General features: G+C 46.5%; 1 protein-coding gene across 1 annotated transcript; it reads left to right on the forward strand.

Moving 5' to 3' along the window:
* The first annotated feature begins 11,927 nt into the window (after positions 1-11,927).
* On the forward strand, positions 11,928-13,413 carry LOC109750242 (cysteine proteinase EP-B 2). The gene has a single exon (XM_020309203.3). It carries the CDS (start codon positions 12,032-12,034, stop codon positions 13,157-13,159), a length of 1,128 nt encoding a protein of 375 aa, XP_020164792.1. The 5' UTR covers positions 11,928-12,031; the 3' UTR covers positions 13,160-13,413.
* Positions 13,414-15,679: the final 2,266 nt, after the last annotated feature.

Genomic DNA, 15,679 nt, shown 5'->3' on the forward strand with positions numbered 1-15,679 from the left:
GTGGTAAACCGCCAGGGCGCTTTAAAGCTTCTTATCTGCAGGGATAGCTTGAATACATGGCTAGGGATTATGAATATCATATCTTAAGCATGGCGGATTAGCAAGCATCCGTCACAGATAAATATGCACGAAGGCATAACAGACCAAGTGTTTTAACTAGCCTATTACAAGGCGTTTTAGTGCCCAAAAGGATAATTGTTTTCTCAAATACGTGTTGCAGCATGTAGAAGACTAAACCGGCCTCCGGATCATGATTCGTCACCGGCTTGGCCTGACAGCTGCGGATCATCTCGCACCGGTTCAACTCCCTCCTCTCTACCCAGTGGCTGGAAGTCAACAGTGGCCCAGTCGATCCCAGTTAGGGCTTGGAATACAGCTTCATCGCTTATAAGCGTGGACAGTTCAATGTCAGGGGCATAAGTGTGCTTACGGATTGGTGGGATAAGATTTTGCGCTTCCGGAATTGGTGCAGCAACCCGTCTGTTCTTGTCATCATAACTTGCCTGGTAGTACGAGAGATCCGCTTCTTCAGCCAGTTGACAAAGCCAATGGACGTACTTCCCGGTTTATGGTTCGGAGATCATCATTGCCAAATTATGTTCCGTCTTCTTTCAAGCTGGGATAGCCTTGGGACGCTTCCACTGGATCAAAGTCAGGTACCCATGCTTTTGCCTGGGTTAGTGCGGTCAGAGCGCCCGCTCTTGCGGCAGACTTTTTTAGCTCTTCTACCCGGGCAGGAAGCATAGATAACCTTTCTAAGGTTTCCTTGATCAAGGTGGGAGGAGGCTTATTGTGTGAAGCGGTATAGATGATCCGCTGTGCGCCGGTGTACAACTGCTCTATCAGAGTGTAGGCAGCCTTCAGCTTCTTCTGTACATCAGAGCCCAAATGGCTAATGCAAGTTCCTGAACCATTGTACACATCAGTAAACCGACAACACATGGGAAGGCATGTTGAAAGTATAAGGAAAAGATGTTTACCGAACACAGCAGCAGTCATGGCATGAATCTGCCGCTTTACACCGGTCAGTTCATCAACCACCGGTTTAAGAGCTGCTTCTGTGTCTTCGTCCCTTTTTCGCAAAGCGGATTTTTCTGTCTCCCAATCCGCCCGCTCCTTATTGAAGCCCTCTTTCAGTTTCTCCATCGCGCCTAGAGCGCTGGTCAACTCTTCCTTGGCTTTGGAGGTTTCGGCTTGCTGAGATTTGAGGTTCTCTTGCAGATCAGCGGTTTGGTTTTCCTTCTTACTCAGCTCAGCCTATAAAGAGACAGATATATAATGAGTTGACAGTGCATATTTGAAGTACCAAGCACATAACAAGTTATGCCCTTGGTACTTGGGGGCTAATGCATATTTGCTCTTCATCAGAAATTTTTACAAGTCCCAAGCACAATACAAGTATTAATCTTGGCACTTGGGGGATAATGTGTGTTTGCTCATAATTGCTGATATGGGAATTTTTCTACAGTCCCGGCTCATCTTTATAAAGTTAAACCGGCCCTTGGGGACTATACCAGTGAAAAAAGATGCAGTGTTGCAAATATAAAGATTGTTACTAAAAGTCCCAGTTTAGATTGATATCATAAACCGTCACTTGGGGGCTACTGGAGTTGATATTTGGAATTCACAAGAGAGACAGTTAAGCAGAGTTGAGTATTAATTACCTCATATTGCTCTTTCATCAAATTTACTAAACCGGCTTCATAGTCACGACTGGTGTACAGACGGTTCAAGAAGCCGAAGTGAAGGTCTTGAGCATTGAGATGGGCATAATTTGACAAATCGGCGTTCCATTTGCCTTTGCCGATAGCAGAGAGCTCGTCCTTGGCGGTATGCTTTGACAAAGCGACATGATTGCCAGGAGTGGTGTGGCCAGTGCCAGTAATCATAATGTCATCATCTTTGTAATCAACAGCCGTTACTGGGGTTGGCGGTTTGTCAGTATCTTTAACTAGACTGACCGGTTTGTTATCAGTTCGGACAGGGCTGGTTGGCTGGTCAGCATGGCTTGTGGTGTCAACTTCTACCTGCTCAGCAACAAAGTCATGATCTTGAGGCGGTGGGTCGTTAAGCATGGCGTCAACATCGGTCTCTTCAGGATCTGGAGTTGTTTCCGGTTCAACAGCCATGTTATCATCAGCCGGTTTATTCAACCGAGCCTTCTTGCTGGGTCTGGGCTTGGCGCTGAGAAAAATCAACATGACGATCAGTACAGTATACAAAAATAACACATCAAGGATAAAAACAAGTATATAGCTCACCCAAGAACTGTTTTGAGGGGTGGAAGTTTTGTGGCCGATGACTCGCCACAAGATGAGTGAGAAGTACCCTGATAATTTGAATCAGACGGGTTAAGAGGCTAGCGGAAACAACCCGCTTTGGGGCATGAAGTGTCAAGGGGATAAAAGACCTCTGATAGGCGTTTCCGAACCGGAGTGTTCGGTAAACCGGCGGAGGTAACTACCTGGCCGCTGTGCCGGGTTGTGCGGCGAGCCTCATGCTGCTGCGTCTTCAAAAGAAAGTTTGGGTCCAAGTAAGCAAGGGGGTGAGAAAATTTTACTTTCCGGTTTGCTCGACGGATTTTTGATGTTGGCAGAGGATCTGAATCGGAGGAAAGAATGATTACCTCTACATCATCAGCGTGACTGCCTTCAGCGTCGTCCTGATAATAATCATTGTCAATGAGGTGTACGAAAAATGAACCAAGAGAGTCAAGTTCTACCTCTGATTCCGGGTTACCCACATCGTCATCAGCATTTAGCTCGGAGGATGCAGCGGTCCTTTTCTTGGCAGGTTTCTTAACAACTTTGGTCTTGGGGCGAAGTGCCTTGGCCGTTTTGTCTTGCGGCTTTGCCGGTTTGTCTTGTGGTTTCTTGTTCCAGAACGGATCATTACCCTGTCAGAAAATAGTCTATCTTTTAGAGAATATTTTGACAGAAGCAACTTAAGATAAGAAAAGTTATATGATTCTTACAGCTGGCGGTTTGTTGAAGGTACAGAAAGGGAGTAGTCCGGTCTGGCCACAGACAGCCTCCGGTTCATTCAGCATCTTCTTTACAGCCTCAGTAACTTCTGCATCTGTAAGCTGAATATTAATGTGTCGTTGAGGATCCTTCAAACTCCGTGTGTACTCACACATCAAACTGGGGCGCCGACTTAAGGGCAGAATAGTCCAGCTTATCCAACAGCGGGCAAGGTCAACTCCTGTCAAACCGTTCGCCATGAAGGCTCTAAGCTTTGATAGTTGAGGGGCATAGTTGGCCCTTTCTTTTGCAGTCAACCTCTGAGGAAAAGGATGTGTATTACTAAGGCGGTGAGGGCGGTAACCCGGCAAGGGGTTTTCATCGGTTGGCGATGTATCTTTGTAGTAAAACCATGTCTGGTTCCACTCCTTGGGGTGACTGTGGAGCTTGGGATGAGGGAAAGTAACTTCCTTCCTTTTTTGAACCGCCATTCCACCCAATTCCGTATTGGGTCCATCCGTGAACCCTGTGTGGCGGTTTAAGTGAAAGAAATCCCTAAACAGTTCGACTGTAGGTTCCTCTTGGAGATAAGCCTCACAGAAGACTTGGAAGTGGCAGATGTTGGTTACAGAATTTGGACCGATGTCTTGAGGGTGCAGCTGAAAACTGGCCAGTACATCTCGGAAATTTTTTGAACCAGGAGGGCTAAAACCTCGACCCAGGTGATCAGCAAACACGACTACCTCTCCGTCCTTGGGTGTAGGAGGATTTTTCGGGCCAGGGACCCTCGAGTGGATGACATCTTTCTTGGCTAAAGCGCCCGTTAAAACACAGTTGTTTAACTGATCTTCGGTTACTCGAGAAGGAGCCCAATTGCATTCATAGACTTGCTTGGCCATGGCAATGAAAATCTGAAACATGATTATTGCTGGTTTAAGATTTACAGTGGACAACTATAAGGCGGTATAAGGATGTAAGCATATTGTTAAACCGGAGTTGGTTATTCGTAAACCGGGGTCTGACAATGGAGACAGTACAATGATGAATGCATTGGCGGTTTAACAGGGGACTAATGGTATCTACCGGGTCATCATTTTTTCTATGAAGTTAAACCGCCTAATCTGGTATTAAAGGTATATGTCTAAAAGGTGCGTAAGTGAAGGAAAAACAAGCTTCACATCTTGGTGTGGTAATTTCAGATCTACCGTGCGTTGGAAAAACAAAAAATATTCTGACCTAAATTCCAGTGTGTTAAGAGTTCACCAAGTTCAGATGAGTTTTTATATGAGGCAGATGTTCTAACAAGGAAGCAGGAGTTTAAAGTACAAGGGCATTAGAAAAAGCAGATCTAACTAGCCATTGGTACTATTGAAGATAAACAAGGAAGAACAAATTCAAGAACTTTGAAGAACTATGAAGAACACCGAATCCTAATGGTGGATCTGAAGTGAGAAAAGGAGGAACGTACCGGTTCTGAGGAAGCAGCGGAAGATCGCCGCGTTTTTCTGGCACAGTCAGGTTGATGCAGCGGCCGTCGTTGAGGCAGAGGCGAAGGACGACGGCGGCGGCAGAGCTCGAAGGTCGGGCGGCGCGAGGAAGAAGCCGACACAAAGAGGCACGAGGGGGAAAAGTGAAAGGGACCCCTCGGCTTATTTATAAGGTGAATGGATAAAAGGCAGGCGCGAGAATCGAGGAGCCCGAAAAATGGGGTATGTGACAGCTCTGTTGCCTCGATCGTCGGAGACCCATTAAATAACAGATGATGTCATGGCGGTTTACCATGGTCCTGGAAGGTGACGTCACGGCGGTTTAGAAGATTACGTGAAGATGTTGAAGAAGAAAGTTTCTTATGTATTGAGGATTGACATGAACCAGTTCAAATCAATCTGGGGCCTAATGTTGGGGATATTACCATTGGGCGTAAACCGGCCAGGAGAGGCCGGGTTAACCCCATAGTAGTTCACTATGTCTGAAGCCCATGAAGACAGACGGTGACGCTTTATGAAGGCCCGGGGCCCAAAGCCGGTTTAAGGCCTGTAGACATAAACCGGCATTGATATATAAACTTGTATTGTATGATAGAAAGAGCAGAGACCGAGCCGGACACGTTTATGGGCCAGCCTCGGGATTCTGTAAACCGACGGGCGTCAACCCGTGTGTATAAGGGGACGACCCGGCGGTGGTTCAGGACAACAGACAACAACTCGAGACTCGGGCAAAGCGTATTCGCTCCCTGGTCATCGAAACCCTAGCAATTCCACAACAACTGGATTAGGCTTTTACCTTCACCGCAAGGGGCCGAACCAGTATAAACTCTCTGCGTCCCTTGTCCGCTTTAACCCCTTTAAGCTAACCCGCGCGATGGCTCCACGACTAAGTCCTTTCCTTAGGACATCTGCCGTGACAAAACCACGACAATACCCATCTTGGATGCTCATCACATTAGGACTAATTTTATAGCCAAAGAAAATTACCATGCTGTTCAAAGGGACTCTCAAAACAATATAAGTGAAGCATGAGAGATCAATAAGTTCTACAAAATAAAACCACCACCGTGCTCTAAAAAGGTATAAGTGAAGCACTAGAGCAAAATTATCTAGCTCAAAAGATATAAGTGAAGCACATAGAGTATTCTAATAAATTCCGATTCATGCGTGTCTCTCCCAAAGGGTGTGTACAGCAAGGATGATTGTGGTAAACTAAAAAGCAAAGACTCAAATCATACAAGACACTCCAAGCAAAACACATATCATGTGGTGAATAAAGTTACCGATAGACGAAGACGAAAGAGGGGATGCTTTCCGGGGCATCCCCAAGCTTAGGCTTTTGGTTTTGTTTGTCCTTGAATTTTACCTTGGGGTGCCTTGGGCATCCCCAAGCATAGGCTCTTGCCACTCCTTGTTCCAAAATCCATCAAATCTTTACCAAAAAACTTGAAAACTTCACAACACAAAACTCAACAGAAAATCTCATGAGCTCCGTTAGCGAAATAAAACAAACCAGCACTTTAAGGTACTGTAATGAACTCATTCTTTATTTATATTGGTGTTAAACCTACTGTATTCCAACTTCTCTATGGTTCATACTCCCCGATACTAGCCATAGATTCATCAAAATAAGCAAACAACACACGAAAAACAGAATCTGTCAAAAACAGAAGAGTCTGTAATAATCTGTATCAAACGCAAACTTATGTAACTCAGAAAAATCTGCAAACATAGGACGACCTAGATAATTTGTTTATTGATCTACTGCAATTTGAATCAGTATTTTATCACTTTCTGGTGATTTTTAACAATTGTTTTTGTGAGCAGAAAGTTTCTGACTTTTTCAGCAAGATCAAATAATTATCACCCAAGAAGATCCTATAGGTTTGACTTGGCACAAACACTAATTAAAACATAAAACCACATCTAAACAGAGGCTAGATGAAATATTTATTACTAAACAGGAACAAAAATCAAAGAACAAAAATAAAATTGGGTTGGCTCCCAACAAGCGCTATCGTTTAACGCCCCTAGCTAGGCATGAAAACAAGAATAGGTCTAGGTATTGTCATCTTTGGTATGCAATCCTTCAATCGAACACTTATAACCCTTAGGAGTTTCCTTCTTTTTATTAATGATCAAACTCCTAGGCAAGAAATGAAGAAATTAATTTGTAGCAAAAGGTTCCTTAATGATAGCGAAAAAGTTGGGGTGAACACTTATTGATTTGAGATCTGCAGTTTCCTTACTAGAATATTCACCCTTATTTTTAGGAACATACATAGATTTGGCAACTTTGGTAGTAGGAGGATTTGAAGTATTTCTCACGGCAGAAAAGGCAGACCCTAAGTTGGTAATAATATCCTCAAGCTTATCAATTCTAGTGGAATCTTGATCTAGTTTTTCATTAACTATGGGTTCTTTTTCTTTAAAAAAATTCAGAGTAACTCCTACCTTTAGATCCATATTGGGTAATTTGGTTGTGGATCTTTTTATCCAAATTCTCAATCAACTCTATAGTGGCAACTTTATTTTCAATAATTTCAAGCCTTTACATCACGTGTTCCAAAGTTAAAATAGTTTCATTAACCAAAAGAGGTGGTGGGCCAAACAAATCTATCATAGCATTATAAGAATCAAAAGTGTGGCTACCCAAGAAATTCCCTCCGGTGATGGTGTCAAGAATATATCTGTTCCAAGGAGTGATGCCTGCATAAAATTGCGAAGAAGAACGGGAGTAGATTGCTTCCTAGTGGATCTATTCTGAGCATTGCAAATTCTGTACCAAGCATCTTTTAGATTTTCTCCCTCCCTTTGTATAAAATTAAGAACTTCATGATCGGGCTACTAACAATGATAGAAGGACTAGCCATAACGGCAAAACAAACGATCTAACACACGGGCAAGCGAAAAGAGACGAACGGAAAAGGGCGAATAAAACGGCAAGGGTGAAGTGGGGGGGAGGAAAACGAGAGGCAAATGGCAAATAATGTAATGCGAGGGATAAGAGTTTGTGATGGGTACTTGGCATGTCTTGACTTATGCGTAAACTCCCCGGCAACGGCGCCAGAAATCCTTCTTGCTACCTCTTGAGCATGCATTGGTTTTCCCTTGAAGAGGAAAGGGTGATGCAGCAAAGTAGCGTAAGTATTTCCCTCAGTTTTTGAGAACCAAGGTATCAATCCAGTAGGAGACTACATGCAAATCCCTAGTACCTGCACAAACAATCAAGAACCTTGCAACCAACACGATAAAGGGGTTGTCAATCCCTTCACGGCCACTTGCAAAAGTGAGATCTGATAAAGATAACAAGATAAATATTTTTAGTATTTTTGTTGTATAGATTGAAAAGTAAAGATTGCAAAATAAACGGCGACAGAAATAGCTAGTTGACGGGAGATTAATATGATGAAAAATAGACCCGGGGGCCATAGGTTTCACTAGTGGCTTCTCTCAAGATAGCATATTTTACGGTGGGTGAACGAATTACTGTCGAGCAATTGATAGAAAAGCGCATAGTTATGAGAATATCTAGGAATGATCATGTATATAGGCATCATGTCCGCGACAAGTAAACCGAAATGATTCTGCATCTACTACTATTACTCCACACATCGACCGCTATCCAACATGCATCTAGAGTATTAAGTTCATAAGAACAGAGTAACGCATTAGACAAGATGACATGATGTAGAGGGATAAACTCAAGCAATATGATATAAACCCCATCTTTTTATCCTCGATGGCAACAATACAACATGTGCCTTGCTGCCCCTGCTATCACCGGGAAAGGACACCGCAAGATTGAACCCAAAGCTAAGCACTTCTCCCATTGCAAGAAAGATCAATCTAGTAGGCCAAACTAAACCGATAATTCGAAGACACTTGCAAAGATATCAAATCATGCATATAAGAATTCAGAGAAGAATCAAATATTGTTCATAGACAAACTTGATCATAAACCCACAATTCATCGGATCTCGACAAACACACCGCAAAAAGTATTACATCGAATAGATCTCCAAGAGAATCAAGGAGAACTTTGTATTGAGATCCAAAGAGAGAGAAGAAGCCATCTAGCTAATAACTATGGACCCGAAGGTCTGTGGTAAACTACTCACGCATCATCAGAGAGGCCATGGTGTTGATGTAGAAACCCTCCGTGATCCATTCCCCTCCGGCGGAGCGCCAGAAAAGGCCCCAAGATGGGATCTCACCGGTACAGAAGGTTGCGGCGGTGGAAAAAGTGTTTCGTGGCTCCCCTGGATGTTTTCTGGTAATAAGAGTATATATAGGCGAAGGAAGTAGGTCGGTGAAGCTACGAGGGGCCCACGAGGGTGGGGGCGCGCCTACCCCTCTGGGCGCGCCTCCCTGCCTCGTGGCCGCCTCGTTGCTTTCTTAACGTCCACTCCAAGTCTCCTGGATTGCGTTTGTTCCCAAAACGATCCTCGTGAAGGTTTCATTCCGTTTGGATTCCATTTGATATTCCTTTTCTGCGAAACACTGAAATAGGCAAAAAAAAAGGAATTTGCACTGGGCCTTGGTTAATAGGTTAGTCTCAAAAATAATATAAAAAGGTATATTAAAGCCCATTAAACATCCAAAACAGATAATATAATAGCATGGAACGATAAAAAATTATAGATACGTTGGAGACATATCAAACGCCCGGATTGACCGGCACCCCACATATCCAGCCCAAATATGCGGCGGATATGGGGTGGCCCGGGCATGCCCTAGCGCGCCCGCCTGACAAGCCCGGCCCACCTCCGACCCCACGGATGTCCCACAAAAAAACCCCATCGGCATCATCGGTCCAAAACCCTAGCTTACTCACTCTCCTTTCTCACTCTGTCCTCTCCTCTTCCCTCATTGATTTCAATCGAATCCGGCGCAATGTCGAGCTCCGGCAGCCGCTCCGACGACGAGGTGGATCCGGAGTATGAGCTTGCCCTCCGCATCGCCTTGGAGCGGTCCAAGGTGGACACCGGGAGCAGCTCTGGATCTACAGCCTCGCCGCAGCCGCCCACGCTTCCCAGTCGGCGCATCTTGGACGCCGGCGCTGGCCCCCTCCCGGCCCATGGGCAGCTCCGACATGCGGCCAGCGCAATCGGCGCCTCCCGCGCGCCGTCCCATCGCCCCGCCGGCTGCTGCTTCCTCTTGTGGGCAGCGGTGGGTGCTTGTGCCCGCCCCGCCGGCCCGGACGCATACGTCGGAGTCGGAGGCGCGCGCCGCCCGCCGCGAGAGGCAGCGGGCAAGGGAGACGGGGCTGTGGAGAGCTCTGTCCGCTACCGGCGTGAGTTACTGGTGAAGCCCGATGAGGACCAGTGGCTCCTCGCGTGGGTCTACCGCCGGTCGCTTACGACGGCGGAGACGGACGCTCGGCGGCTCCACCGGAAGAACGCCAAGGCTCTTCGGCTTGCCATCGAGCAATCCGAGCAGGAGGCGTTGGAGAAGGCGAAGGAGGCGACTCGGCTGGCCAAGCTCAGGCGCCAGCAAGACCGGCCAGTCCAGCGCCTGAAGGGCCTCGTCATCATTGACTCCTCCTTCGACGACGACGGCTTCTCCTCCGATGAATCAGACGATCCTCCACTAGTCGACGACGGGTACAGCTACGCCGGCGACTAGAAAGGGAAAGGGCCGGCCCGGAAGTGGTGAAGTTGATTTTAGTTTCAAGTTCTAGATGTAGTATTTAGTTGTCCGTCGTTTGTGTGAACTTTGGTGGATTTTTTGCAGAACTATTGTGCAATTTCTATGTCTGGAGATGATCTACATAGTTTGATCGACGTTGCATGCTATAGTATAAATATAGGGGTTCGGATATGAGAGACACGGATGTGAACGATGCGATTTGAGGAGTGTCTGGACACTGTGTGCTGACGCGTCCGGACACGTCCGCGGGCGTTTGAGGGTCCGGATTTGCCGAATCCGGTTGTAGATGCTCTAACACCTCGCCTACGCACCTCGTTAACTTCCTCTACAATCAAGGCATTTGGGACACGACATTGTCTACGACACTCCTGCTCCGATTGTGGAGCGATGTCAGCCGGTTGGTTCTACCTTTGGTCTCTCTCGAGTTCAACCGTCCACAATACTCCCATTGTCTGCGGTACTACCACTAGGGGATGCTAGAGATATACATTTGGTAGTTAGAAATTGCACCGGATTAGACAAAAATAATTTTCATCTTATCCCTATGAGGCTTCTTTCCTTAGAAGTCTTGCACCTCTATCTATATTGGTCCTCGAAGCGTACGTATACACACATTGTATTACAATTCTTCTCTCTTTTAATCCTTTTACAAATTAACTTGATTTATTCACATGTTCATCACGGCTTTGGTGTCGCTTATGGGTGATTTGGCGGGCACACCGAAAAGCTATACATCAACATATTTTCCATGGACTAATATCCACGTCGTTTTTCCTAAAGAAGTTTCTTGCGGATTTGGAGCAATGATCACGGGAAAAGAAGCTACTATGATCAAGAATCCCGGAGTCGTGTGTGGTTGGTACTATGCCATGCATGCATTCATCGTATGTCATTGCTTCACGCATTCGTGCTACATTATTTGTCTTGTTTCAGATTATTACGTATGTTTCATTGATTTTTCTTCTTATTTCAAAGTGTACCATGGTGTTTCCTTGTGTACCAAAAAGCAAGAGTGGACTAATTTCTGATCGAATTTGCTGGTGCGCGGTGGTAGACAACAACAAATTATGTTATACTTCGAAAAATGAAAAAGGGAAACTAATGGAACACTCCAAAATAAGATAAAATTTGTTAAAACCATAAAACGTAGCATGAACCAACAGTGGACGATGGATCCACGGTATATCCGTGCATGGTAAAAATGCCAATTCTCCTAATTACAGTGTGTCTCTTGACACTTGAGAGAGGTAGGCGAAGGCGAGCAATACCGCGGCAGACTACCCCGCCGGCGGCGGCCAGCCGGTGCAGTTACGATCGAGCACCCCGCCCCCCGCGACTGCCATTAATACCGTGTTTGATCCTCTCGACCGGCTCAACGGGCAACGTCGTCATCCGCCATGATCGAGAGTATCACCAGTAACTGCATCTACCGATTCTACGGCGGCGCAGCATCCATAGAACGGCACACCTACGGTCAGCAGACTATCACGGCGACCCGATCCAACGACGTAGGAATGAATCAGGCCTGCACCTCGGCCACGAACCGGGAATGGTCAGTGAATCTGCCCTGAATCTTCGTGGCCGCCCAATACCAGCGCCGCCGCACGCAACTTGGCAACCGCCCCGAGCAGAATCTGACACTCCTCCGCTCAGCATTCTGTTACCGCCATTTAAACCTCCTCGTGTCTTTCCCGCCGCAAACCAATCCATCGGTCTGCTTCTGCTTGCTTCCAAAGCTTCTCAGTGCTGCTCGATCGAGCTGACGACCCGACCTATAAATACACCTCCTCCCTTCTCCTCCACCCTCATCGATCTCACACTCCAAGCTAGCCACGCCAGCTACTGCTCCGTGACCAGCAGTGCACTACCACGTACACGGAAACAACTCGTGGTACTGAACTAGTTTGGTAGTACGTAGCAGCTAGCACGATGGGGCAGCTTAGCAAGAAGCTTCTGGTGGCGTCCATGGTGGCGGCCGTGCTGGCCGTGGCGGCGGTGGAGCTCTGCGGCGCCATCCCGCTGGAGGACAAGGACCTGGAGTCGGAGGAGGCGCTGTGGGACCTGTACGAGCGGTGGCAGACCGCGCACCGCGTGCCCCGCCACCACGCCGAGAAGCACCGCCGCTTCGGCACCTTCAAGTCCAACGCCCACTTCGTCCACTCCCACAACAAGCGCGGCGACCGCCCCTATCGCCTCCACCTCAACCGCTTCGGCGACATGAGCCAGGCCGAGTTCCGCGCCACCTTCGTCGGCGACCTCCGCCGCGACACCCCGGCCACGCCGCCGTCCATCCCCGGATTCATGTACGCCGCAGTGAACGTGTCCGACCTTCCGCCGTCCGTGGACTGGCGGCAGAAGGGCGCCGTGACGGGCGTCAAGGACCAGGGCAAGTGCGGCAGCTGCTGGGCCTTCTCCACGGTGGTGTCCGTGGAAGGCATCAACGCCATCCGCACGGGCAGCCTCGTGTCCCTCTCGGAGCAGGAGCTCATCGACTGCGACACGGCGGACAACGAAGGGTGCCAGGGCGGGCTCATGGACAACGCCTTCGAGTACATCAAGAGCAACGGCGGGCTCATCACAGAGGCCGCGTACCCGTACCGCGCCGCCAAGGGCACCTGCAACGTCGCGGGAGCGGCCCAGAACTCCCCCGTGGTGGTGCACATCGACGGGCACCAGGACGTGCCGGCCAACAGCGAGGAGGCTCTGGCCCAGGCCGTGGCGAACCAGCCCGTGTCCGTGGCCGTCGAGGCCAGCGGGAAGGCGTTCATGTTCTACTCCGAGGGGGTCTTCACCGGCAGCTGCGGCACGGAGCTGGACCACGGCGTCGCGGTGGTCGGGTACGGGGTGGCGGAGGACGGCAAGGCGTACTGGACGGTAAAGAACTCATGGGGGCCGTCGTGGGGGGAGCAGGGGTACATCAGGGTGGAGAAGGATTCCGGTGCTGCGGGCGGGCTCTGCGGCATCGCCATGGAGGCGTCCTACCCCGTCAAGACCGACAGCAAGCCCAAGCCCACGCCCGCGCCCAGGCGCGCCCTCGGAGCCAGGGAGTCACAGTGATGACTGATCGATCCTTCTGCGGATCTGAATTATTACTACTACTATCGTTCCTAGTTAAATTAAGGGTGAAATAAATTAAAGATTGAATTAAGTGGTTCTGCGTGGGCACGCGGCAAGAATTAGGCGTGTGTAACGTCGGACCAGGTCGATCGATATCTATTTGGATTCTGAATGTACTGTAAAATATAATGTAATGTAATACACTGCCAGTAATAGTGTATGAAACCTTGCTAATATATTGTGTATTCTGTTCAGAGATGGAGTAAGTGGTTTGAAATTTTGAATTGATTTGCTTTTGCGGGTAAGGTCACATTTTTTTTAAGGGATTACGGGTAAGGTCACATGGTTTGGACTGAAAAGATAGTTGGGCCGTGTTTTGTCCTTTACTTGGGAGTTCTTTCAACCTTTCAGGCCCACTAGCATCAAAGAAGTGCGGAGCCCATGACCGTCTCCGTCTGTATTATGTCAAAATAGGCAAGAAAACAATGTGTATTACGGGAGAAAATAAAATGAGAAGGAGAACAAGGATTCTATATTTACCCCATGTGTAGGTATGTAACAAACATTACATGATTTAACAAATTATTAAGTAAACCGACTGGCCTATTAATATTTTTTTCATAAGCACATATTTTCCCCTTCTGTAAGTTAAAAAAGTGCGATGGACGCGGTAGCAATATGTATTTGGATTCATTCTCATATGGTCTGATTGATCAACAGTGAGAACAAAGATTGTTACCAATTTATATAGACCCTATAGTAGGGAAACATTTCTTGTCCAGTTTGCCCATCTTTTTCACCTACATTTCATATACAGTTCCTAGTCGGCACTATTTCATTCTCTCTCAAACATGAATTTATTTAATAAAATTAATTTTTTTTAATTTTTTAAGTAATTTAAACCCCAAATCCATCATGGTGTAAAATTAAATAGTAATTGGTGAATAGCTTATTTAAACGTAGTATCTATGAATGGTTAATCTGATAATAGGATGTTCAACCCAGTGCGCTTTTCAAACTATCATATAGGATAGGTGGTATATCCATACTTCGGAAAATTTTGGCGCTAAGGAATAACTGGTTCTATAATAGTTTTTTGAGCAAACACTACCCTCTACGGATGATCCACTATCTTGTATTTTTTTCTCTTTCTCTTTGAGTCGGTCAAAGAAATAAAATAGGGAATGGAGTGAAGAGGTTGGTCGAGTGATATTTTTTGTTTTTATGTTCTCTCTTCTTGTTGGCTCCTTATAGAATGTCCTAATGGAGCGTGTCAGTGACCACATTTTGGTTGAAGCCTCGATCTGGTTGGCCAGAGGGAAGGAGAAGGCGAGGTAGATGATGGCAACAACATCGACTATTCTCCTTGCATAGGTGAATGCACCGAGGGAGAAGGAGTCTCAGTTTTTTGTATTTCTTCTGACGCGAATGCGCAGTGCTGATTTACTGTTTTTATTGTTCCGGTTTATTTTGTTGTATTGCTCTGGGTTAGAGTTTGGTTGCTGTTTCGGCTTATGGTTCAGGTGAGTAAATATTTCGGTTTATTCAGGTGTTGTTCTATACTACTGGTTTTACTGCTTCAGGTTATTCGGGTTTGTTGTTTCGGTTTATTCGTGCTATTGTTTCGGTTAGCAGTTCTGGGTTCATTTGAATGTTGTTCTAGTTTTTGTTCTGATAATTGTTGGTGCACTGTTCACTGATGTCGTGGTGTAAAAAAGGTAGTAATCAGTCAAGGACTTATTTATCCCACTATTTGCTTCTCCTGATGGTTGGTCAAATAATAAAAATGTTTCTGTTCCGGTCTACTATTTTGTGCAGTAGACACTATTCACTGATTGCGCGTACTTGAACAGTAAAAGTTAGAAAAAACTAAAAAAAAAAGAGAAAAGGGGAATGCTTCCCGCTTTAGTAAAATCATTGTTGGGGTTGAGCAAATACCACTTAGATGCCACTGCATTTTGGTGCCCGTTACTTTGGGCATAAATCCGAGGATAGTTTTCACAAAGAAGTTCCATCTAGAGGTATGATCACCGGGAAAGAAGCTACTTCATCATTGAGGAGCGCATAATCTCGAAGTCATGTTTGGTTACCACGGGCGTGTGGCATGCACAAGATGAATATCGATGCAACAGTGTTCCGCTTGGCTCGGCATTAAAATGGGCATGTGCAACTATGAGCGTGTTCTTTTCAGTTGTAGATCCCCGCATAAGTAGATTATGTTGGGCTGCCGAGGGAATCGGCTCTGGGTAGAATCCCCTGAGAAACTTCAATCCAGTTCTTTTTGGCGACTTCGGTATGAGTTCGTTGTCTGAGTTGACCAATGAAATGTATGTAATAACCCTAACAACCACATCTAATGTTCTGCAGTACCTTGGGAGACCGGTTTGAAAGATCGTGGATGTCGCCTAGAGGGGGTGAATAGGCGCTTTAGAATAATTACGGTTTAGGCTTGAACAAATGTGGAATAAAACTAGCATTTAATTTGTCAAGCAAAAAACTTAAATCGACTAGGTTCACCTA

Source organism: Aegilops tauschii, chromosome 3 (genome assembly GCF_002575655.3).
Source record: "Aegilops tauschii subsp. strangulata cultivar AL8/78 chromosome 3, Aet v6.0, whole genome shotgun sequence".
Classification (NCBI taxonomy): Eukaryota; Viridiplantae; Streptophyta; class Magnoliopsida; order Poales; family Poaceae; genus Aegilops; species Aegilops tauschii.

Excerpts from the sequence above, each read along its gene's own strand:
- LOC109750242 (XM_020309203.3), top strand. The coding sequence starts at position 12,032 with ATGGGGCAGCTTAGCAAGAAGCTTCTGGTGGCGTCCATGGTGGCGGCC.